The sequence below is a fragment of the Callorhinus ursinus genome, unplaced genomic scaffold, assembly GCF_003265705.2.
Source record: "Callorhinus ursinus isolate GAN/ISIS: 27379988/994484 unplaced genomic scaffold, GSC_fseal_2.0 scaffold21, whole genome shotgun sequence".
NCBI lineage: Eukaryota > Metazoa > Chordata > Mammalia > Carnivora > Otariidae > Callorhinus > Callorhinus ursinus.
The window spans coordinates 28,901,703-28,926,936 of NW_027397083.1; the positions used below are offsets into that span (position 1 = coordinate 28,901,703).

The window sequence follows — 25,234 nt, forward strand, 5'->3', positions numbered from 1 at the left end:
ACAGCAAGCATAGCCCTAGTTTGCTCAACAGATGACCTACAGAATAGTCTAAGCTTCCTGTGTGGCATTTCAACAGAGACACCAAATCAACTATTTGAGTTTATGTGATTTGGAATAATGCTTACAGGTTTGAAGACATTTCATTTAATTTTTTTATACCATAAAAGTTTTATTTCTGTTTCCTTCTGATACACATGGTCTTAAAGATAAGTACTTAGTAAAGATCATACATAGACACATGAAGCTAATGAAGCAATATAAAGTAAATATGCCTGTCCCCTAATAGAAGAATGAAATTTTGACACTAGAAAAGAGTGCTGGTTGTTTTGTGAGAAAAATCGTAAGTTTTATATTATAATGGGTTGTTATACATACTCTACTAAACTTCAAGGCAACTCTTATATATGACATACCTCAGAAGTAAAACTTTCATCTGTATAGGTTGGGTATCATTAGAACAGTGCTATAAGAGATTCATAGAGAGGAGAAATCTCTTTACCATTTCTTTTTCCAAGACTTGCGGGACTGAAATTATGTCAAGGGTCTCCCAATTTTTTTTATTTTTTATAGATCAGATTAAAATACTTTCAAAATGTAAAATATACAGTCTGATATCTTCTGTTCTATAAAACAGTGGAACATTAAGAGGCTTTAAAATATCAACTCTTTTTGGACATTCCAGAGTGTGTCTGCACTCTTCTTAAAAAAGGCCTCCTCCTCCGAATTCAGGTTAACTTTCACAACATCTGAGACACCATTTCGCCCCAAGACACAAGGGATACTGAGAAAGATTTCTTCTTTTATTCCATATAAGCCCTAAAAGGCAAAATTAGATTATTGTTCAGTAACCTGATATAGAAAAGCAGTTATGCAAGAGAGCTTCAGAATAAGAGGATACCAGAGAGACCATGGAGCTCACTAGAATCAGAGGGGGGGCAGAGTAATTAATACTGATCCTAATGTCCTATGTCCATGCAGAGTTTGTGTTCAAGGACATGAAGAACATACCAAAGGCCTTCAAAGGGACCTTTGGAGAAAGGCACCATATACTTTACCCCTTACTGGTTCCATTTTTCTGTCCAAAGAAAAGATGCCATCCAATCCTTTACGATGCCATTTTATCTGATAAAGGACTGCAAAATCAAGCAGCCTGTGTTTGATATAAACTATATCAAGAGAACAGCGAAGGCTGAAGCAGGAAGTGACTGGGAAGACTGCTTTGTATAAGTTGACCTTTACACCAAGAGGCACCACTGAGTTGGACGATAGATGCTACAGGTGACATCTCAATCCTCCAAAGGTGAAGCCTCCAATGGAGCCTATAGGTACTCTCACATACCTAGCAGGGCCTTTGTCTTTCCCCTGACAGTTACCAATGGAACATACCCTTGTCCTTCTGGCTACTTCTATCCACCACTCCATCTGACTTCCATCCAGGACCTCCCTTGACGAACATGGAATAGTTGCAACCATGGCCACCACCCTATTCTGGGCTCCTGGAGTCTCCAGCCAGCAGCCCTGATGTTCCCTCCACTCCTGCAGCTGAAGCCAAGGTCACAGAAGCAGCTGCCAGAGCCAATTACAACCTGGGCAAGAAACACAAGGCCTACATGCCCACAAACCAGTTTCTGCCACCTTCCTACTACCCCCTGGGAGATATGACCTGGTAGGCCCCTCACACCTCCCTGCCTTCCACCACTCATTGCTCTTTCCTATCTACCCCTGAGGTTGAGTCTACGGTTGGAGGAGGCAATGGGATGGTCTTGTTCTTCCTCCTTCCTTCCTTATAATTAAACAGTTACCAGGAACTAGCATGGAGGGAAAGAAGAGCCTCCTTGACTCTAGAGTGCTGCCTTCCAGCTTCCCGCAACAGCTCAGAGCCCATAGGAGCTACTCAGCCAAGCTTCCCTCTCACCATCTCTGGGGCTCTCCTCAGGATCTCAGGGTGCGCCCCTTGCTCCTGTTTCACTCTAGTCTCCCATAGAGGGACTCTGGCCACCCCTCCACCACAGTGCAGCTCCCTCATTTTGGAGGCACTTTATATTCAAACTCAAAAGCTCCATCACACCAGCCATCACACACTGTCTTCCTCTGAGGGCCCCTGCCAGCCTATACTCACATTCCCTCCACTCTGGTCTATGCCTAGCCATGGAAGGCCACATTCCTGCCAGACTGTCAGCCCACACTCCATTCCCAGCCTGGCTCCAGCTCCAGTTACACTCACCTTGCCTTGCCTTTCCTGCCCTTGGTCATTCTGTTGCCACCTCTGTGTAACTTTTGGAGCTTCAGCATGAGTTGCTAGGGATTGGGTGGCATCAGAAAAAAGGCCACTGTGGCTGAGGAGGAAGCCCCTCTGCTTCCCTGTTAGTGTTTGCGGAATTTGTTTCCCCTCTGCTTCCTCTGTCTTCTAGAAGGGGCTTCTTGGACTAGAATTGGAGAATGTATATCCAACCCATCATGCCATCTGGGGGCTGCTGGGTGGGCTGGAAATAAGGGTCCCGGCGCCTGGGGCTTGGCCCTGCCTGGTCCTATGTACTGACCATGACCTGCTACCCAGCCCCTTCTTTTCTTTAAGAGTCATGCCTGGTTGACAGTATGACCCCTGAATACACTAAAATTGGTTCTCATTTGCTCCTGGACTGGCCATGAAATGAGGAAAGGCTATTTAAAAAGAATTCCCTATATATTTAAAAAAAAAAATCCAGCAATATATTAATATGACATAAACTGTTTTTGTACCCTTATTTGCTGAAATGTGAAATAATAAAATTGAAGTAATTGCGGTAAAAAAAATATAAGAATATATGAATGATTATGCTCTTAATGTTAAATGTTTAAGTTTTCCTATAAAATATAACTTGTCACGGGGCACCTGGGTGGCTCAGTCAGTTAAGCATCTGCCTTCGGCTCAGGTCATGATCCCAGGGTCCTGGGATCGAGCCCCACATCGGGCTCCTGACTCAGTGAGGAGCCTGCTTCTCCCTCTCCCTCTGCCTCTCTCCCTGCTCATGCTCTCTCTCTCTCTGTATCTCTGTGTCTCAAATGAATAAATAAAATCTTTTAAAAAAATAAAATAAAATATAACTTGTCACTAGAGGGTATTATGTTAAGCGAGATAAGTCAGTCAAAGAAAGATAATTATCATATGATCTCACTGATATGTAGAATTTGAGAAACAAGGCAGAGGATCATAGGGGAAGGGAGGGAAAAATGAAACAAGATGAAACCTGAGAGGGAGACAAACCATAAGAGACTCTTAATCTCAGAAAACAAACTGAGGGTTGCAGGAGTGGAGGGGGGTGGGAGGGATGGGGTGGCTGGGTGATGGACATTGGGGAGGGTATGTGCTATGGTGAGCGCTGTGAATTGTGTAAGACTGATGAATCACAGACCTATACCCCTGAAACAAATAATACACTATATGTTAATAAAAAATAAAATAAAATATAACTTGTCCACTGATTTGTATAGTAAAAACTATGAAATTCCCATATTACTCAATCTCAGTCTCTTCTCAGAGCATCTGACACCTCCTTGACATTGCCTCAGGAGCGCCCTAGGGGTAATTGCTTACTCTCCCATATCCCCTGCGTATCCTCAAAAAGGAGGGGTGTACTCATTCTGTACTCATTGTCTCTTTCAAACCATTAGTCCCCTACTCTCTTAACATTCCCCCTATTTTTTGAAGCTCATCTACCAATGACCATTTACTAATCTCTTGGTTACTCCATCTCATTCATAAAAGACTGACAACTAGCTTACAATCTTTCCTCTCTGTCCCAATTTCTATGATTAACCTTGGTGACTTCATTGTCCATGTGGATAAACTAACCATAACCAAGTCCCTTGACTTCTTCAGCTCATAGAACCTTTTCTTCCCACCCCAAGGATCCTACTGTGGACCTTGTTAGAGGATTCCTCCATATCCAACTTAGATCCCATGATTCATCCTGTAACTCTTTCACCATACATAAGACTCTCTGCCCTATTTTAATTTTCATTTTATAAATATTTCTTAAATTCCTTATTATTCATTTTCTTCTTATAATTTATTCATTTGTATGTAGATCAAATTTAAGGGCAAAGGTCTTGAATTTTGTCTGTGACCCTTTAGCAGAAAGTCAACCCATTATTAACATGTGTATAAGCCAAAAGCTACACCTCCCCCATCCCTCCCTTCTACTTTCTACCCCACCCCCCCTTTTCATGCTCCAGCAAGTAAAACCCACACCCACATGAATTCAGCTATCTTTTCTCTCCATTCCTGTGCTCAGATCCCTGGAGAAAACTACAAAATAAAGTTAATTTTTAACTTACATTACAATTAATCTTAATTTATTAATTCATACCAACCTCAAATAAGCATCCACCTAACAGTAATTCTGCTTTTTGGGGGGTCAGATTCTATTTCTCACTATCTACAAAGATGATTTCAAATATTCTCAAACATCTGACTTCTCTAGACATCCCCTGATTCTCAGTAGGTGATTTTGTCTCTTTTCACTAAAAAGACAGAGGTCATCAGATGCATCCAATGCCAAACTTAGAAATCTACATGATTCACTGCCTATCCTCTATTACCTCCTGTTACAACAAAGAGCTCTCTCTCCTCCTTTCTAAGACTAATACCTTCATCTATGCTCTGGATCCCACCCCCTCTGCTTATTACTTCTATCTTCAATATCTTTTTACTATCAGCATCTTATCTTAAAAAAAGAAGAAAAAAAAAAAGAACACAAACTTGCCTGGCCTTGATTCTCCTCTCCAATTACTACTCTCTTTCCTTACCTTCACAGCCAAATACCTCAAAAGAGCTGTTTACACTTGTCTTAATTTCCTCAAAAGTTCTCAAGGGACCCTCCAAATGGACAACTTGTCAATATCTGGAGACATTTTTGACTGTCGAAACTGGGGAAAGAGGGTATGCTACTGACATCTAACAGGTAGCTGCTAACATTCCACAATGCACAGGACAGCCCTCCAACAACAATGAAGAGCTATCTGGCCCAAAGTCAACAGTGCCGAGGTTAAGAAAACCCTAGTGTATTCCAATCAGGCTTTCATTCCTATTACTTCATTAAACAGGTTATCCATGACCTCTGTCACTTTATCCTCCCGAAATTTTTATTCTTAATTTAAATAACTTCTCAACATCAATCAACTGAAAACCAATTCTTTCATCTTTAAAGCATCCTCCTCTCTCTTGGTTACCATGAATCCGCATTCTCTTCTCTTGGTTTTTCTTTTAACTCTCTGGCCACCAGTTCTTAGTCACTTTGTGGACTCACACTATAAACTCAACTTTCAAGACCAGAATTCCCCAAGATTCAATCTCAGTCTGTCTTCTCATTTTATTATACTCACCTTAGGCAAGCTCATTAAAATTCCCAACTGCTGTTACCAAGTGTAAGGGATATCTGTTGTCTGCAGTTGTCCAGCATCTCTTTGTTGTTGTTGTTGTTGTTGTTGTTGACAGAACTTCTTTTTCCCTTTCAGGAACTGTCTCTCTCCAAACTGACTCACACTTAGAACTCCAACCTAAAACTCTTCTACGAGTTCCAGAAGCTTGTACCCAACTGCCTATTTCCCCTCGGATATTGCAAAGGCACATGAAATTCAACTTGTCCATAATTGCAAACATGATCTTTAAATCTGATTCTCCTTGAGAATTCCCTTCCTCAGTGGATATCACTACCGATATAATGGTGCAAAATAGAAACCTACCAATGACCTTTCATTTCCTTATTTCTCACTTCATTCCATTACCAAGTCCTATAAATGTTACCTCCTAAACACAGTGTCTCTCAAATTCATCCCCTTCTCTTTACCTCCACTACTATCCTTTCTGTTCTGGACTACTGCTCATCCTCTTGACAAGTTTCCACATGTCTACTCTTGTCCCTTTCAAATCTGTTCCCTCTGTCACAGCCATAGAAATATTTTTAACATGAAAACTTGCCAGTCCCTTGCTTAAGTTCTTTTGTTGGCTTTTAGCCCTTATGGTAAGGACTCAAATCCTTTTATAAGGCTTTCAGTGGCTGAACCTTGCTTACTTCTTCAGCCTCACCATGCACTTCCCTTCACTCTCTGCATTTCAACAATTGACCTTTTATTCAGATCCACAAGTGCCCTCTACTTAATTCTACCTCCGTTCCTCTGTACATGTGTTCCCTCTGTCTGTCCAGCCTTCCAAATTAACTCCTACTCATTATTCAGAATAGGTCACATTTTAATTCCTTAGGAAGTCTTCCCTTACCATCACCCATGCTTCTACCCAGGGTAGTTAAATTTTCTTCCTGTATACTCTTAAGTACTTGGTAGTTTTTTATCATAGCACTTATTGTAATTTGTAATTATATACTTTTATAATTATTTTATTAAGTCCATTTCTTTAATTGAACTTTATGAGGTCAGGGCCTTTTTTGTTCTCCAGTATATCCTCAATGCCTGTATAATGTATATATGCCTGGCACATAAGGACTCAACTAATATTAAAGAAAAGATGATAAATGAAGAGACAATTTAAGCCTACCTTAACCATAGTAGAAACTGGATGCACTCTCCTAAGATTTTTTAAAATTGATCCTGCCAGATCTGTCACAGACAGTCCAATAGCCCAAGAGGTATACCCTTTCAGCTTGATAATCTCATAGGCACTATGGTTGTAGAAAGTAAGAAAATCAAATTCATGGCAAATCAATTCAGAGAAAACATATTATTTTTCAAGCATCCATTTTGAAGTAACCTATATGTCAATGCCACTCCCAGAGAGTTCTTCTAGAACTTCTTCTAGGCAATAAAAGTTTCTATACTATTTTCATAAACTTCATTATTCACTTTAAATAATAATTAACCCACCCTTCTCTTATCATAAAGGCAGAATACTAGGGCATATGTGCCACTAAGGATGAAACTTTTAAAAAAAATTTTTTTATGGTTGCTTAAGTATCCAAACACAGAATCTGATCATCTTGAAGGTTAGCATATACATCTTGCAGACCACTTAAAACAGTTACTAGGGTGCCAATGTAACTTTATATAATTATAAGCCATGTATACATATTTTTCATAAGAACAAGTCATTAAATCAACAATATATGAAAATATGGGAAAATGTTCATGATACATTTTCAAAGGAAAAAGCACAGTACTAAACATTATACAATTTCTTATCTCAGGTTCATAAAAAACATCATTCATGTTTATAAAAACTTTAGAATTGCATCAATCCACAAAGTTATTTGTGATTTTTTTAAAGATTTTATTTACTTATTTGAGAGAAAGAATGAGAGATAGAAAGCACGAGAGGGAAGAGGGTCAGAGGGAGAAGCAGACTCCCTGCTGAGCAGGAAGCCCGATGTGGGACTCTATCCCGGGACTCCAGGATCCTGACCCAAGCCGAAGGCAGTCGCCCAACCAACTGAGCCACCCAGGCGCCCTATTTGTGATTATTTTTAAGTGATATTATCTCCTTTACACTTTTCTGAATTTTATTTTCTACGATAAATATGTATTATATTTCTGTATTGCCACCAACAGATTTGGTTTGATAGTCAAAGGCAAAGAATAAAGAAGTTTTAACTTAACAATGAGCTTATTTAGTTCTGAGAAAAGGATCCAGAACAGGAAAAGGAATGTTTGGCATCATTATGCATATCAGCTGGTCTTACAACCATGTAGGTACAGTTTCAAGTCCCTAGGACTGCACACAACACACTTGGTAGCAAAATATAAGACTGATGTGTGTATGGACCACCTCAGCACAAGATAGTTGAGACTGGACTGTACTCATTGTGATATTCTATATGATTTGAATGTCAATCTAAAATCAAGGGCACAGTTAGAAGGCATACAGATTGCTGTCAAATTTAGGATTAACTTTCAGACTCTCAATGACCAAGACTCTGTGGGGTAAATAAAAGGAAAGAGAGGGAGACTCTGCTGCCTAGTGATTGACTGAATGATGATGTAGGAGTAGAGGAAAGCTCTGCAGTAGATAATTGGGGAAAAATCTTACCGGTAGAATCTGGATGACAGATTCACCCTCTCAGGAATTAACAAAATGGACTGACAAAGAGAAAAGGGTTGAGAAAAAAAATGGCTAAAAATATAATCCTTTAGTTGTTATTAACCATCCTAATGAAAATAAAACTGCTGGTATAAAAGAAAGGTAAAGAGAGCAAATAGAACAAGCAGTTTTAAGGCTACTATCTTAAGACAAAAAGTGATTGCTCTATTAAAAACCTGGAGGGACATCCTAAAAAATCATGATGTCACTCCCCTGCAGTTGTTGGTTAGCCACTGGAAAATCAGAGGCTATAACATAAAAGAGTTGAGTTGTTTTTAGATAAAGACTAGCAGCATCCTGAGGATTCTTATAATTATAGATCCTCTGCTAAATGACCAAGGGGCAAATAATTTAATTTGGATACTGCACTGTTGGGAGGACTAATTGGAATGAGTACTGATTTGTACTGTGTTGCAGTATTTGTTATTTAAATCACACAGGACTTCAGTAGAAAATGTGGCCTTACTCATTATTTAAATTAGGTATCATACTTTAAATTAGAAAGAAACTAACATTCACTGTGGTACAATGATTAGGAATTGGGTAGACAAAGGTCAATATTGTAACATCCCTGCAACATTTAAATAGATGGGCGGCTCCATGACATTTGGAAACCTGTATTGGCTAAAACATGTTCCTTAGTGGCTGGGTTGTAGTTCTGCCTCCAAATCAGGTCATTCCTGCATTAACTGGGAAATGGCCTCTAATGGCCCCTATATCTGGAAATATATGGTATATGGGTAAAGGACACTTGTGTTGAGAAGGATAGGAAATGCTACTATAATATTAACATAGGTGTTTTTTGCTAGGCATTAACTTAATCTCTTATCTAAAGCTATTTGGTATAACAAAGTTTTGTAGTTTCCCTTAAGAAAATTTAAGAAAATGACGGGCTCCTGGGTGGCTCAGTTGGTTAAGCATCCAACTCTTGATTTTGGCCCAGGTCATGATCTCAGGGTTGTGAGATCGAGCCCCGAGTCAGACTCCATGCTGGGCGTGGAGCCTGCTTAAGATTCTCTCTCTCACTCTCCCTCTGTCCCTCCCCCCTGCCACATGCCTGCTCTCTCTAAAATAAAAAAAGAAAGAAAGAAAGAAAATGAAATACCGATAACAATTACCAAAGTGGAACAACAGTTGGGGAAATTTACCTAAAATTTCCAATTGATGTAATCCCTGTGGAAATAAATTGGCCAGAAGAGGAAATAAATTTGCTTTAGAAATATCAAATACACAATCAAATGAGTCTCTCAATACATTTAATAAGGTGATAGTAAATAAAATTGGAAAATAGGATAGTCCAATTAGCTAAGGATTACCAAAACATCTGTGAGTGATTTTGATTACCTGTTGTATAGATCCTGGTGGTTAGAGGTATACTAGCTTGTCTTTTTCTATGTATAAAATATCGAAGACACGTTTGTCAAAGGAAGTCTGAGGAATATATGATACAAAGATAATCACCTAAGGTCATGGGGAGGTATCATGGGTAGAAGGTTAACAGTAGGTATGGATCCTTTCCAAAAAGTCAAGACTATCTAGGAAGATGACTTTGGGTATGCTTTTGTACAAAAAATTTTTTAGGTTAAAAAAATTAGTTAAGCACTGGAGGGTTCTGAAAAGATGGTGAAGTAAGAAGCACCAGGATTCTTTTTTTTTTTTTAAAGATTTTATTTATTTATTTGACAGAAAGAGACACAGGGAGAGGGGGAACACAAGCAGGGGGAGTGGAAGAGGGAGAAGCAGGCTTCCTGCTGAGCAGGGAGCCCGATGCAGGGCTCGATCCCAAGACCCTGGATCATGACCTGAGCCAAAGGCAGACATTTAATGACTGAGCCACCCAGGCACCCTGGAAGCACCAGGATTCTATCTCCCCACCTAGACAATAATTGTTGTGCCAAAATCTGTCTGATATAACTAATCTGGAACTCTGGAGTCTATTGAAGGCTTGAAATTTTCAAGGGAAGGCTCCAGTGGTAATTTGTAGTTAACTTCAGCCAATTTCAGCTCTTAGCACAGTAGCAGCTACCCATCCCCCACCCTCAGCAAGCAGCTGTTCACATGTTCCCCAAGCAGCTTGTGCACAGCCGGCAAAAAGGACCCCATCCTCTAAACATCAGGGATCTGTGCTCTAATGGCTGATGGGTTGTTTCTGATGACAGAGGTGTAGAAAAAGAAAGGCAGGGCGCCTGGGTGGCTCAGTTGGTTGGGCGACTGCCTTCAGCTCAGGTCATGATCCTGGAGTCCCGGGATCGAGTCCCGCATCGGGCTCCCTGCTCAGCGGGGAGTCTGCTTCTCCCTCTGACCCTCTCCCCTCTCATGCTCTCTCTTAAATAAATAAATAAAATCTTTAAAAAAAAAAAAAGAAAAAGAAAGGCAGCCATTGTTATTGTACCTCCCCCCGAAGTACAACAGCCCCTTCCCATCTGGCTAAAGTGAACTCCGGGGAATTTAAAAGGAGAGCATCCACTCCCCATTCCCTCTATTTTTCTCTTTTTCTCTTACTGGGAGCCAGATATTAAAGACTAGAACATAAAAAATCAATTGTATATATGGGGGAAAATTAGAAAGTAACCATGCGTGACCAGGAAAATGCATAGGCTCAGAAAAGACCTAAAAGACCTTAAGATTATACCTCAGGCTGATGCTTGTCATGGAGACAGCCTTCAACAATAACACACACACACACACATACACACACACACACACACACACACACACACACACACACCCCAAACCCTCAGAAGGGAGAGAATCTGATTTCCAGAGTTAGTATATTATTAGATTCAAATATCCAGTTTTCAACCAAAAAATCACAAAGTATTCAAAGAAATAGAAAAGTATGGCCCATTCAAAGGAAAAATATTAATCAACAGAAACTGTCCCTAAGAAAGACCCAATGGCAAATCTATTAGACAAAGACTTTAAAGTAACTATCTTCAAGATGCTCAAAGAAATAAAGATGTGGAGTAAGTCAAGAAAATGGTGAATGAACAAAATGGAAATATTTTTTTAAAAAGAAAACCTAAGAAGAACCACCCCCCCAAAAATTCTAGAACTTAAAAGCATAATAACTAAAATGAGAAAATCACTAGTGGGATTCAAAGGCAGACCTGAGCAAGCAGAAGAAAGAATCAGCAAACTTAAAGACAGAACAATGGAAATTACTGAATCTGAGGAACAGAAAGAAAAAACACTGAAGAAAAGTAAACAATAAGATTATCAGCAGATTTCTCATTAGAAACTTTAGAGTCCAGAAGGCAGTGGGCAAATACATTCAAAGTACTAAAAGAAAAAAAAACTGTCAACAAAGGATCTTATATTTTATATTTGGCAAACTGTCCTTCTAAAGTGAGAGAGAAATTAAGATATCCCCAAAGACACAGAAGCTGAGGGAGTCATCACCACTAGACCTGACCTGCAAGAAACACTCAATGGAATTCTGTAGGGAAAAGTGAACAGTAACTCAAAGCCATATGAAAAAATAAAGATATCAATAAAGGAAAATGCATGGGCAAAATTATAAAAAGCTAGTAATATTGTAACAGTGGTTGCAATTCTACTTTTTTGTTTTTGGAGTAATTTAATAGACCAATACATTTTTTAAAAAGCAATCAAAAAGATAGTATTGTGACTTTAGTTTGTAATTCCTGTTTTCAAGTCCAAAAGACTAATGCAGTTAAAAGAATTATTAGTTTGTTTTGGGGGCATTCAATGTACAAACATGTAATTTTCTTTTTAAAGATTTTATTTATTTATTTGACAGAGATATACACAGCGAGAGAGGGAACACAAGCAGGGGGAGTGGGAGAGGGAGAAGCAGGCTTCCTGCTGAGCAGGTAGCCCAATGCTGGGCTCGATCCCAGGACCCTGGGATCATGACTTGAGCCTAAGGCAGGTGCTTAATGACTGAGCCACCCAGGCACTCCAAACATGTTATTTTTGAAATTGATAATCAAAAGGGGTGAGGATGGAGCTGTAAAGGAGCAGAGATTTTGTATGTTACTGAAGTTAAGCTGGTACAAATTCAAATAAGTGTGTTATAACACTAGGATGTTAAGTGTAATACCCATGGTAACCAAAAAGAAAACAACTATAATAGTTACAGAATATATACAGAAGAAATTTAAATATTTCACTGCAAAAAAAACAACTAAACACAAAAGACGACAATAATACAGGAAATGAGGAACAAAAGCTGTAAGGCATATAGAAAACAAAAATTCTCACCAAGATACTAGCCAATAGGATCCAACAGTACATTAAAAGGATTATTCACCACAACCAAGTGGGATTTATTCCTGGGCTGCAAAGTTGCTTCAACATCCGCAAATCAATCAATGTGATACACTACATTAATAAAAGAAAGGACAAGAACCATATGACACTCTCAATAGATGCAGAAAAAGCCATTTGACAAAGTACAGCAACCTTTCTTGATTAAAACTCTTCACAGTGTAGGGATAGAGGGTACATACCTCAATATCATAAAAGCCATTTATGAAAAACCTACAGCAAATACCATTCTCAATGGGGAAAAACTGACAGCTTTTCCCCTAAGGTCAGGAACACGGCAGGGATGTCCACTATCACCACTGCTGTTCAACACAGTACTAGAAGTCCTAGCCTCAGCAATCAGACAACAAAAAGAAATAAAAGGCATCCGAATGGCAAAGAAGAAGTCAAATTCTCACTCTTTGCAGATGATATGATACTTTATGTGGAAAACCCAAAAGACTCCACCCCAAAACTGCAAGAACTCATACAGGAATTCAGTAAAGTGGCAGGATATAAAATCAATGCACAGAAATCACTTGCATTTCTATATACCAACAACGAGACAGAAGGAAGAGAAATTAAGGAGTCGATCCCATTTACAATTGCACCCAAAACCATAAGATACCTAGGAACAAATCTAACCAAAGAGGCAAAGGATCTGCACTCACAAAACTATACAATACTCATTAAAGAAATTGAGGAAGACACAAAAAAATGGAAAAACGTTCCATGCTCATGGATTGAAAGAACAAATATTATGAAAATGTCTATGCTACCTAGAGCAATTTACACATGCAATGCAATCCCTATCAAAATACCATCAACTTTTTTCACAGAAATGGAACAAACAATCCTAAAATTTATATGGAAGCAGAAAAGACCCCGAAAAGCCAGAGGAATGTTGAAAAAGAAAACCAAAGCTAGTGGCATCACAATTCCGGACTTCAAGCTCTACTACAAAGCTATAATCATCAAGACAGTATGGTACTGGCACAAAAACAGACACACAGATCAATGGAACAGAAGAGAGAACTCAGAAATGGACCCTCAAATCTTTGACAAAGCAGGAAAGAATATCCAATGGAAAAAGACAGTCTCTTCAACAAATGGTGGTGGGAAAATTGGACAGCCACATGCAGAAAAATGAAACTGGACCATTTCCTTACACCATACACAAAAATAGACTCAAAATGGATGAAAGACCTAAATGTGAGACAGGAATCCATCAAAATCCTTGAGGAGAACACAGGCAGCAACCTCTTCGACCTCAGCCGCAGCAACATCTTCCTGGACACATCACCAAAGGCAAGGGAAGGAAGAGCAAAAATGAACTATTGGGACTTCATCAAGATAAGAAGCTTTTGCACAGCAAAGGAAACAGTCAACAAAACCAAAAGACAACTGACAGAATGGGAGAAGATATTTGCAAATGACATATCAGATAAAGGGCAAAATCTATAAAGAACTTATCAAACTCAACACCCAAGGAACAAATAATCCAATCAAGAAATGGGCAGAAGACATGAACAGACATTTCTACAAAGAAGACATCCAAATGGCCAACAGACACATGAAAAAGTGTTCAACATCACAAGGCATCAGGGAAATACAAATCAAAACCACAATGAGATACCACCTCATACCAGTCAGAATGGCTAAAATTAACAAGTCAGGAAATGACAGATGTTGGCGAGGATGCGGAGAAAGGGGAACCCTCCTACACTATTGGTGGGAATGCAAGCTGGTGCAGCCACTCTGGAAAACAGTATGGAGGGTCCTCAAAAAGTTGAACATAGAGCTACCCTATGACCCAGTAATTGCTCTACTGGGTATTTACCCCAAAGATACAAATGCAGTAATCTGAAGGGGCACCTGTACCCCAATGTTCATAGCAGCAATGTCCGCAATAGCCAAACTATAGAAAGAACCCAGATGTCCAACAACAGATGAATGGATAAAGAAGATGTGGTTATATATATACAATGGAATATTATGCAGCCATCAAAAAAATGAAATCTTGCCATTTGCAATGACATGGATGGAACTAGAGGGTATTATGCTAAGCGAAGTAAGTCAATCAGAGAAAGACAATTATCATATGATCTCACTGATATGTCTTGATGATGAAAGCTTTGTAGGAAAGCTTGAAGTCCGGAATTGTGATGCCACCAGCTTTGGTTTTCTTTTTCTTTTTTTTTTTTTTTAAAGATTTTATTTTATTATTTATTTGAGAGAGAGAGAATGAGAGATAGAGAGCACGAGAGGGAAGAGGGTCAGAGGGAGAAGCAGACTCCCCGCAGAGCAGGGAGCCCGACATGGGACTCGATCCCGGGACTCCAGGATCATGACCTGAGCTGAAGGCAGTTGCCCAACCAACTGAGTCACCCAGGCGCCCATGGTTTTCTTTTTCAACATTCAGGTTTTCTAGAGTTATCTGCATATAAGATCATGTCATCTGTGAGCAGAGATAGTTTTACTTCTTTCCAGTTTGGATGCCTTTTATTTCTCTCTCTTGCCTAATTGCTCTGGATAGAATTTCCAATACTGTGTTGAATAGAAGTGGCAAAAGTGGGCATTTTTGCCTTGTTCCTGATCTTAAAGGAAAAACTTTCAGTCTTTCACCATTGACTATGATCACTGTAGGTTTTTTATATATGGCTTTTATCATGTAGAGGTAGTTTCCTTAATTCCTAGTTTCTTTTTTTTTAAATTTTTTATTTCTTAAGTTCTTATTATGAAAAGGTGTTGAATTTTGTCAAATGATTTTTTTGCATCAAATGGGATGATAATCTGTTTTTGTCTTATTATGTTAATGTGTCAAATTACATTGATGAATTTTGGTATATTGAACCATACTTGCATTCCATTCCAGGAATAAACCTCACTTGGTCATGGTGTATATGGTGTATGGTGTATGGTTCTTTGAAAATGCCCCTGAATTTGGCTGAAAGTTTTTCCTTTAAGATCAGGAACAAGGCAAAAATGCCCACTTTTGCCACTTCTATTCAACACAGTATTGGAAATTCTATCCAGAGCAATTAGACAAGAGAGAGAAATAAAAGGCATCCAAACTGGAAAGAAGTAAAACTATCTCTGCTCACAGACGACATGATCTTATATGCAGATAACTCTAAAAATCACACACACACACACACACACACACACACACACACACACGTTGTTAGAACTAATAAATGAACTCAGCCAAGTAACAAGATATAAAGTCGACATACAAAAATTGCATTTCTATACAATAACAATGAACAATATAAAAAGAAAATTAAGAAAACAATTCTACTTACAACAACATCAAAAAGAATAAATCTTAAGAATTAACTTAACCGTGGAAGTGAAAGACTTGTATAATAAAAACTACAAAATACTGCTGAAAGAAATTAAAGATAACATAAATAAGCCCAAAGTGATCTACAGATTCAATGCAATCCCCATCAAAATCCTGAAGATATTTTTTGCAGAACCAGAAAAACCCATCCTAAAATTCATATGGAATCTCAAGGACTCTGAATAGCCAAAACAATCTTGAAAAGGAAGAACAAAACTGAAGGACTCACACTTCCTAATTTCAAAACTTACCACAAAGCTACAGTATACAGAACAGTGTAGTACTGACATCAAGATAAACATATAGACCAATAAAATAGAATAGAGATTCCAAAAATAGATTTACATATCTATGGTCAATTGATTTTCAACGAGGGTGCCAAAACCACTGAATGGGGAAAGGATAGTCTTTTCAACAAATTATGCTGGAAAAACTAGATATTCACATGAAGAAAAATGAAGTTGGGCCCTTACCTAAGACCATATACAAAAATTAACTCAAGATGGATAGGATATAAATATAAGACCTAAAACTATGAAACTTTTACATGAAAGCATAGGGTAAAAGCTTCACAACATTGCATTTGGCAATGCTTTCTTTGATATAACAACAAAAGCAACAAAAGGAAGAAAAAGGCAAATTGGATTTCATGAAAATTTTAAAATTTTGTACATTAAAAGATACTATCGGGGTGCCTGGGCGGCTTAGTCAGTTGACCGTCCAACTATTGGTTTCAGCTCAGGACATGATCTCATGTCATGAGGTCAAGCGCCTGCATAGGGCTCTGTACTTATTCACAGGGAATCTGCTTGAAGATTCTCTCCCTCTGCCCCTCCCCCCATATATCTAGATGTATGTTTTGGTAGATTTAATATTCCAGTTTTGACTATCCAAAAGTTACTTCTAAGTTCTATAACTTCTACTAATATGCTTGACTAAAGCATGAGGGAAAATCATGTGTGCGGTTAAAGCTGATGTATACAGAGTCAGACACTTATTTTACTTATAAGTAAACCTAGTTAACTTCTGATCATCTGATTGATTTCATGTTTCTTTTCATCAAATCATTTGATGAACACTTAATAATTTCTAGGCACTGTTCTAAGCATTTTACATGTACTAACTCATTTACTGTTCATAATAATCTTCATAGGCTCTATTATTATCCCCATTTTAAACATGAGGAAAATGATGTGCAGCATTATTTACAATAGCCAAAATATGGAAGCCACCCAAGTGCCCATCAATAGATGAATGGATAAAGATGATGTGGTGGAATATTATTCATCCATAAAAAAGAATGAAATCTTACCATTTGCAACAATATGTATAAACTTAGAGGGCATTATTCTAGGTAAAATAAGACAGAGAAATACCAATACCATACAATTTCACTTATATGTGGAATATAAAAAACAAAACAAACAAAAAACAGATCTTTTAATACAGAAAAGAAACTAGTAGTTGCCAGAAGGGAGGTGGTGGAGGGATGGGCAAAACAGATAAAAGGGATTAATAGATACAAACTTCTAGTTATGAAATAAGTAAATGATGGAGATGAAAAGTACAGCATAGAGATATAGCCAATAATATTGTAATAACATTGTATGATGACAGATGTTGACTACACTTACTGTGGTGAGCACTGATTAATGTATAGAATTGTCCATGAATATCAGTATGTTGTATACCTGAAACTAGTCTAACATGGTATGTTAATTATACTTCAACAGAAAAAAAGATGAAGAAACTGCGCTTTTAATATTTTAAATAAGTTCTCAATATCATACCACTAATAAATGGTGAAGCCAGGTTTCAAGCCTCAGCAACCTGGTTCCAAAGTCCATGATCATAATCACCATGCTATATTACCCTCAAACACATATGAGTTCTTGTGAAATGATAAGCAGATTTTCCTTTTAAAAAATGAACCCCAAAGAAAGCTATGCATAATATAAGTCTGAATTTGGGGATTTTCAGGTTATTTATCTCACAAAAGGCAAAGATCAACTATATACTTTTTGTCTGTGAAACTAATTCTTAAGACTGATTATTAAGGAACTGAGACATTGAATGAGTACTGTTACCTTTCAACAACTTGTTTATGGATATTTTTCCACTGGTCTTTGTCTGAATCAGTTCCTAATTTAGGGTCTAGAGTCTTCAGAGCAACACCAGCAACATTCACCCCACTCCACAAGGGCACTAAAAGAGATATATCTCAGAATAAACTCTTCTTTCCAGTACTGCATCAGTTCTTTGAGTTCAATGGGGTTATATTATAAAGTTAGGTTGCTACCTTACACATATATAAAAATAAGTTTGAAATGGACAAAAGAAAGAAATGTAAAAAACCAAAATTATAAAGTATTAGAAAAATATGTAAGACGAACCATGAGACACTATGGACTCCGGGAAACAAACTGAGGGTTCTAGAGGAGAGGTGGGTGAGGGGATGGGTTAGCCTGGTGATGGGTATTAAAGAGGGCACGTACTGCATGGAGCACTGGGTGTTATACACAAACAATGAATCATGGAACACTACATCAAAAACTAATGATGTAATGTATGGTGATTAACATAATAAAATAAAATTTAAAAAAATACGTAGTAGAAGTTGTTCATAATTGTGTGGTATAGGAGGCATTTAAAGCAAGATGTAACTACAGAATCCACAAAGAAAAGGATAAGATAAGATAAACTATCATAAGCAACTAGAAGGAAAAGAGCAACAAACACTACTCGACAGTAACAAAGAGCTGACAGGGAATAACTGTCAACCTCAAATCTTATACCAGTTAAACTGTCATTCAAAATGAGGTGAAACTAAAACAGTTTCACATAAACAAAACTGACAGGATATACTTCAGGAAGAAAGAATTGAATCCAGGGGAAGAAGTGAGATACAGGAAATAAAGATAAGCAATACAACTGGCAAACATGTACACAAATCCAGACAGGTATTATACTTAAATAGTAATAATTAGTTTGGGGATATGAAAACAGAATGGAACCAAAAAAAGTAGTTAATACTGTTGTCCCTTGAACAACACAGGTTTGAACTGTGTGAGTCCACTTATACAAGAATTTTTCCCAATAAGTATATTGGAAAATGTTTTGGAGATGTGCAACAATTTGAAAAAAACTTGCAGATAAACCATGTATTATTATAAAGAAAACAGCATATAATATATATAACATACTCTGAATTAACTGTTTATGTTATCATTAAGGCTTCCAGTCAACAGTAGACTATCAGTAATTAAGTTTTGGGGGAGTCAAAAGTTATACACAGATTTTCAGCTGTGTGGGGATTGGAACCCCTAATCTCCATGTCGTTCAAGGGTCAACCGTAATTACATATGTGAGAGAACAAGGCCAATCAAACTTAATGCATTCTAAGTTCTATGTATTATTCCAAAGAAGAATAAACACACTATTTTGAGGTCAAGTATGAATATAGATAACCACTTACAAAGTGAGTGTATAAACCAAAGTAGTAGAGGAAATTAAAGTTTAAATGATCCAGTAGAAAGCAGAGAAGAAAAAAGAAACAAAAGAAAATCTCACTAAATAGAATAATAAATATATTCAAATCAATACTAATCAGAATATACTACTTTATAAAAAATAAAATTCTGGAATATTAAATGTGAGACATTAAAACATACCTAGGAAAATTATTTTTAATGACTTTGAGGAGGAAGAACTCAGTTAAGAAAATAACACAAGCAAACAGGGTCAAATTAAGGCACTGGAACATTTATTTTTAAAAGTAAAATACTATGATATGAGAAGTTTAGCTTGGGAAAAGGAAGGACAGTAATTGAGAGAGGACATGAAAGTGTCTTTTACCAGAGTGGTAAATGCATGCCAGAGCAGAAAGTGCATTTACCAGAGTGGTAATTACACAGATGTGTTCACTATTTGATGATTTATTGAGCTATAAATTTATATTCTGTATAATTTTTCTGCATATGTTATATATACTTAAGTGAAAAATGTTTTAAAGCATACCATAAATTTTATCATGGTTTAAAAAATATTTATTGTACTATGACCCTTGAAATATAAGGAAAATAGAAGGACTCATTAAATGTTTTGAATTAATGAACAATTGAATGAATGAACAAATGGTCCCTATTCCCTATAAAATGGGTTTATTGACATTATGGAAAGATTTGCACACATGATACAATTAGAGAACATTGTAAGAAGTAGAAAGTTCTACTGTACAGCAGATATTAAATGTTTAAGTCCAGAAAAGAAAAAGGTTCGTGTGGCCTAAGTAATAGTTTAAACCACATATTACAAATTTTACTTACATGAAAAATCTGAAATAAACAAATCAGAAAGTAGGTTGGGGCTGGGGTGGGTGTGACCACAGGAATGGGCGTTTCTTTCTGGGGTGATGAAAATGTTCTGTAATTATCTTGTAGTAAAGGTTGCACAACTCTTTGACTATATTAAAATCCAGTGAATTACACACTTTAAATGGATGAATTTTATAGTATGTGAATTATATCTTAATAATGCTGCTGCTTAAAAATCACACTAAGTTTAAGTTCTCCAGATAAGAGAAGCACTCATTGACTTTTAAAACAGCTATATGCTATGTGCACTATTTTATAAGAGACAGCTAAATCCATGAACAGAAGACAAAGTATAGGAATAGAGAAAGATACACCAGGGCAATATGAACAAAATGAAAGTTATGTAGCTATATTAATATCAGAAAAAAATAGACTTTAAAGGAAATAAGCATGATTAGAGACAAGAAGTATGATTACATTATGATAATAGGTTTCTACTTACCACTAGAATCACCATGTTCTCCAATAATCCAACCATGGCAGCTTGTGGGATGGACACCCAATTTCTCTCCGATTAAGTAACGGAAACGGGCAGAGTCTAGATTACAACCACTTCCAATTACACGAGTTGCAGGTAAGCCGCTTAGCTTCCAGACCACATATGTCAAAATATCCACTAGGAGGAATAATTTGTTAGAAAAAAATTAATGGTAACTTCCTTCTACAATTTTCTTTTCTAAATAGATAAACTGTATTTTTTACTTTTATTTATTTATTTTTTTAAGTAGGCTCCATGCCCAGCATGGAACCCAATGTGGGGCCTGAGGTCAAGACCTGAGTTGAGATCAAGAGTTAGATGCTTAACCAACTGAGCCACCCAGGCACCCCTAGATAAACTGTCTTAAAATCAAATACAGATTCATTACAGAGTTCAAAGTGAAGCAAGTTAACAAACAAATAAGGCTTATCTCTCACAGAGGTGTTAAAAAGGTTAAATTATTCATGATAAGAATTTTAAAACAAAAAAAAAACCCTCTTTTGAGATAATGTACCTATCTCTGTATTAAATAAGCAGTAAATTAATTCTACCTTCTTAAGCACACTTAGATTTCGCCTCTCCCTCACCACAGCCTCATCTAATCTATCAGCCTCTCCTACCAGAATAAGGTCACACGCATGATCAGGGCCATATGCAGATGTGAATGACAAAATTCAACATTCGTTAATGATTTAAAAAAAAAAAAAACTTTCTGGAGCGCCTGGGTGGCTCAGCCAGTTGAGCATCACACTCTAGATTTCAGCTCAGGTCATGATCTTAGGGTCCTGGGATCAAGCTCTACATTGAGCCCCAATTTGGGCTTCCTGCTGAGCAAGTCTACTTAACATTCTCTCTCTCTCTCTCCCTCTGCCTGTCCCCCTGCTCAAGTGGAATCTCTCTAAATAAATTAATTAATTAAATCTTTAAAAAAAAAATCAGGGGTGCCTGGGTGGCTCAGTCATTGAACGTCTGCCTCCAGCTCAAGTCATGATCCCAGGGTCCTGGGATCAAGCCCCGCATCGGGCTCCCTGCTCCATGGGAAGCCTGCTTCTCCCTCTCCCACTCCCCCTGCTTGTGTTCCCTCTCTCGCTGTGTCTCTCTCCGTCAAATAAATAAATAAAATCTTTAAATTAAATTAAATTAAATTAAAAAACAACTTTCTGCAACTATGAAATGAAGGGAACTTCATAAAAAACTCACATTAAACATCATACTCAATGATGAAAGACTAAATGTTTTCCCCACAAGAAAAAGAATTAATTGAGTACATACCCTCTCAATACTTGTGCAAGGGTGACACATGCCACTAACACCAGAGGATATAGATATAAATAGTGTTTACTGGAGAAAATCTGAGAAGCAGAGAAATAAGGAACCACACTGTGTACACTGAACTTTCATTATTCCACAGCATAGGTTAGGCAGGGATCCTCTGTACACAATATAGCCAAGTGCAGAGGAGCCTCCTTTGGCTAGCAAGCTGGGTGTTCTCTAGAAACTCCTCCAAGAGCAAGAACAAGTCCCACCACTACACTGTTACATATCTTTAAGTTAGCTTTGGAGGGGGAAAGGAACACTTAGTTTTCTCAAGTAACAAGAAATTTATCAAAGAATATCTGGGTCTAGCAACAATGGTAAGGAGTATGTATTTCTAGGACCAAGATCTACACACCAAGGGCCCCAGAAAGAACTTTGCATGCCAGGAATGCTGATATCAGCGTAAGGCCTTGCTGTCTCTCCACAAGCTGGCTCAGTTCAGCTGATAGAGCTCTCTGTTAAGCTACCAAAAGGAGGAAGGAAGCAAGACTCCAGAGTTATGCTGATTTGTATCTCATTATTACTTACATTCACCATTGTATTGGAGGTTTTAACCAGTGAAATGAGGCAAGAAAATAAAAAGGTCTTCAAATTGGAAAGAAAGAATTAAAATTAATAAAACTGTGTTTACAGATGACATGATAATATACACAGAATATCCTAAGAATTTGAATAAAATTACTAGAATTAGTAAGTGAACTTAGCAACATTTTCAAGATACAAAGTCAAAAAACAATAGTATTTCTATATACTAGCAATAATCAATGGGAAAATGAAATGTAAAGACAACTTTTTTTATAATAGCATCAAAAATATGAAATGCTTAGGGATAATTTAATAAAATTTGTGTAAGACCTATACCCTGGAAACTACAAAACATTGCTAAAAGAGAATAAAGAAGACATACATACATAGAGAGATATTCCATATTCATGGACTGGAAGACTCAATAGTGTTCAGATACAATCTCCAAATTAATCTATAGATCTAACACAATCCCGATTAACATCCCAGCATGTGTTTTTATAGAAATAGATGAGCTAACTGTAAAATTTATGTGAAAATTAAAACAATACATAATACCCAAAGTAATTTTAGAAAAGAAGAACAGAGAAAAAAAAGAAAAGAAGAACAAAGAGAATTTACATTAACTGATTTGAAGATTTAGTGTAATCAAGACAGGGTGATAATAATAAAAGAATATATATGGAAAATGACAAAAAAAGAATATAAATGGAGATAAATGAAAAAATAGGGAATCTAGAAATAGACTCACATAAGTGATAATTTTCAAAAAAGTTGTCAAAGTAATTCAAATGGAGAAAAAAAGTATTTTTAACAATGTTGCTAGAAAAACTGGATATCATCATTGAAAAAATGAATGATACCTTACATCAAACACTAAAAGTAATATGAAATGAGTTAAAGTCCTAAATATAAAAGATAAAATGATAAAACTTATAGAAAATAATAAAGGAGAAAATCTTCAGACTTAGGGTGGGCTAAAGGTTTCTTAGCTAAAAGTCAAAAGAACATAAGGGTGCCTGGGTGGCTCAGTTGGCTGGCTCCTGATTTAGGCTCAGGTCAGGATCTCAGGGTTGTGAGATCGAGCCCCTTGTAGGGCTCTGTACTCAGAGCTGAGTCTGCTTGAGATCCTCTCCCTCTGTACCCCTCCCCCAGCTCAAGCTCACTCTCTCAAATAAATAAAATAAATCTTTTAGGGACGCCTGGGTGGCTCAGTCGTTAAGTGTCTGCCTTCAGCTCAGGTCATGATCCCAGGGTCCTGGGATTGAATCCCACATCGGGCTCCCTGCTCGGCAGGAAGTCTGCTTCTCCCTCTCTCACTCCCCCTGCTTGTGTTCCCTCTCTCGCTATCTCTCTCTGTCAAATAAATAAATAAAATCTTTTTAAAAAAATAATAAAATAAAATAAATCTTTTAAAAATAATAATAAATAAAAGTAAAAAAAGCATAAAACATAAATAAGAAATTGATAAACTGGACTTCACCAAATGATATACTTTACTCTTTGAAAAATATCATTAAGAACACAAAAAAGCAAGCCACAGACTGAAAGAAACTTATGCAATACTTATATCTGACAAAGGGACTTGTATACAGTGTATATAAGAACTCTTATAATTCAACAATTAAAGGTTGAGCTATAGGTCAAAAGAATTAAAGGTCAAAGGATCTAATTTTTAAATCTTAATGAAAGATATGAATAGACCATTCACAAAAGAAAATGTACTAAGAGCCAAGGAACACATGAAAAATGCTCAACATCTTTGATCATGGAGGGAATACAGTTAATTAAAACCATAATGATATTAGAATGACTAAAACTGAAAAGACTGACAATACCAAGTGTTTGCAAGGATGTGGAGCAAATAGAACTCTCTTCTAGTGCTGATGGGAATGTAAAATGAACAATCACTTTGAAAAATTGTTTGGCAGCTTCTAACAGAGTTAAACATATACATACCATATAAGCCACCCAGGTATTTACCCAGAGAAATAATGACATACATCCATGAAAATACTTATTCACAAATATTTACAGCAGCTTTATTCATAATAGCCAAACACTGGAAATAACCTAAATAGCTACCAATGGATAAATGGATATGAACAGATAAAGAGGATTTAAAATTATTTAAAAGAATACTCTTCAGCAGTTAAAAAAAAGAACAGATCACTGATATACCAAGCAACATGAATGAATCCCAAAATAATCATGCTAGGGGCGCCTGGGTGGCTCAGATGGTTAAGCATCTGCCTTCGGCTCAGGTCATGATCCCAGGGTCCTGGGATCGAGTCCCGCATTGGGTTCCCTGCCCTTTGGAGAGCCTGCTTTTCCCTCTGCCTCTCTCTCTGTCTGTCTGTCTCTCATGAATAAATAAATAAAATCTTAAAAAAAATAATCATGCTAGGTGAAAGAAGCCAGACAAAAAAGATTACATTCACTAATGAATGTACAATTCCATTATATGAGATTCCAGAAAATGGGGCCAGAGGTAGAATAAGGGACAGACTGCAAAGAGGCACAAGAAAACTCTCAGAGGTAATGGAAATGTATTTATCTTGATTATAGTGGTGGTTTCATGAGTGATTACATCTATCAATACTCACTGTGGAATGATGTCAGCAACACAGCCAAATAAGACATACCTTCTCACCACCCACCCCTCAAAACCAACAATCTGGCATCCACCCATGGACAGAAGTGCCTTTGCTGGAGCGGTGGGATCCAGCACTATACACCAAGGAACCCAGAAGGACACTCACTCACCCATGAGTCGGGCATGTAATCGGCACAGAGGCCTCAGTCCCAGCTGTGGACCCTGCAATGGCCCATGACCCAATTCCAGCCCCACTTTA

The 25,234-nt window shown here is 37.3% G+C and overlaps 1 protein-coding gene and 1 pseudogene across 4 annotated transcripts in view; one reads left to right on the forward strand and one right to left on the reverse strand.

Moving 5' to 3' along the window:
• Positions 1–531: 531 nt before the first annotated feature.
• Positions 532–25,234, reverse strand: part of LOC112829190 (L-lactate dehydrogenase C chain) — a 46,526-nt gene continuing 21,823 nt past the window's right edge. For all 4 annotated transcript variants that reach the window (XM_073904920.1, XM_025878636.2, XM_025878634.2 and 1 more), the window contains 4 exons: positions 20,502–20,675; positions 17,774–17,891; positions 6,533–6,656; positions 532–816 (listed from right to left, as the gene is read on the reverse strand). In XM_073904920.1, coding sequence (XP_073761021.1) covers positions 652–816; positions 6,533–6,656; positions 17,774–17,891; positions 20,502–20,675 — 581 coding nt within the window. In that variant the 3' untranslated portion in view covers positions 532–651. The remainder of the gene's footprint in view (positions 817–6,532; positions 6,657–17,773; positions 17,892–20,501; positions 20,676–25,234) is intronic.
• LOC112829171 (WW domain-binding protein 2 pseudogene) lies at positions 948–1,670 on the forward strand (annotated as a pseudogene).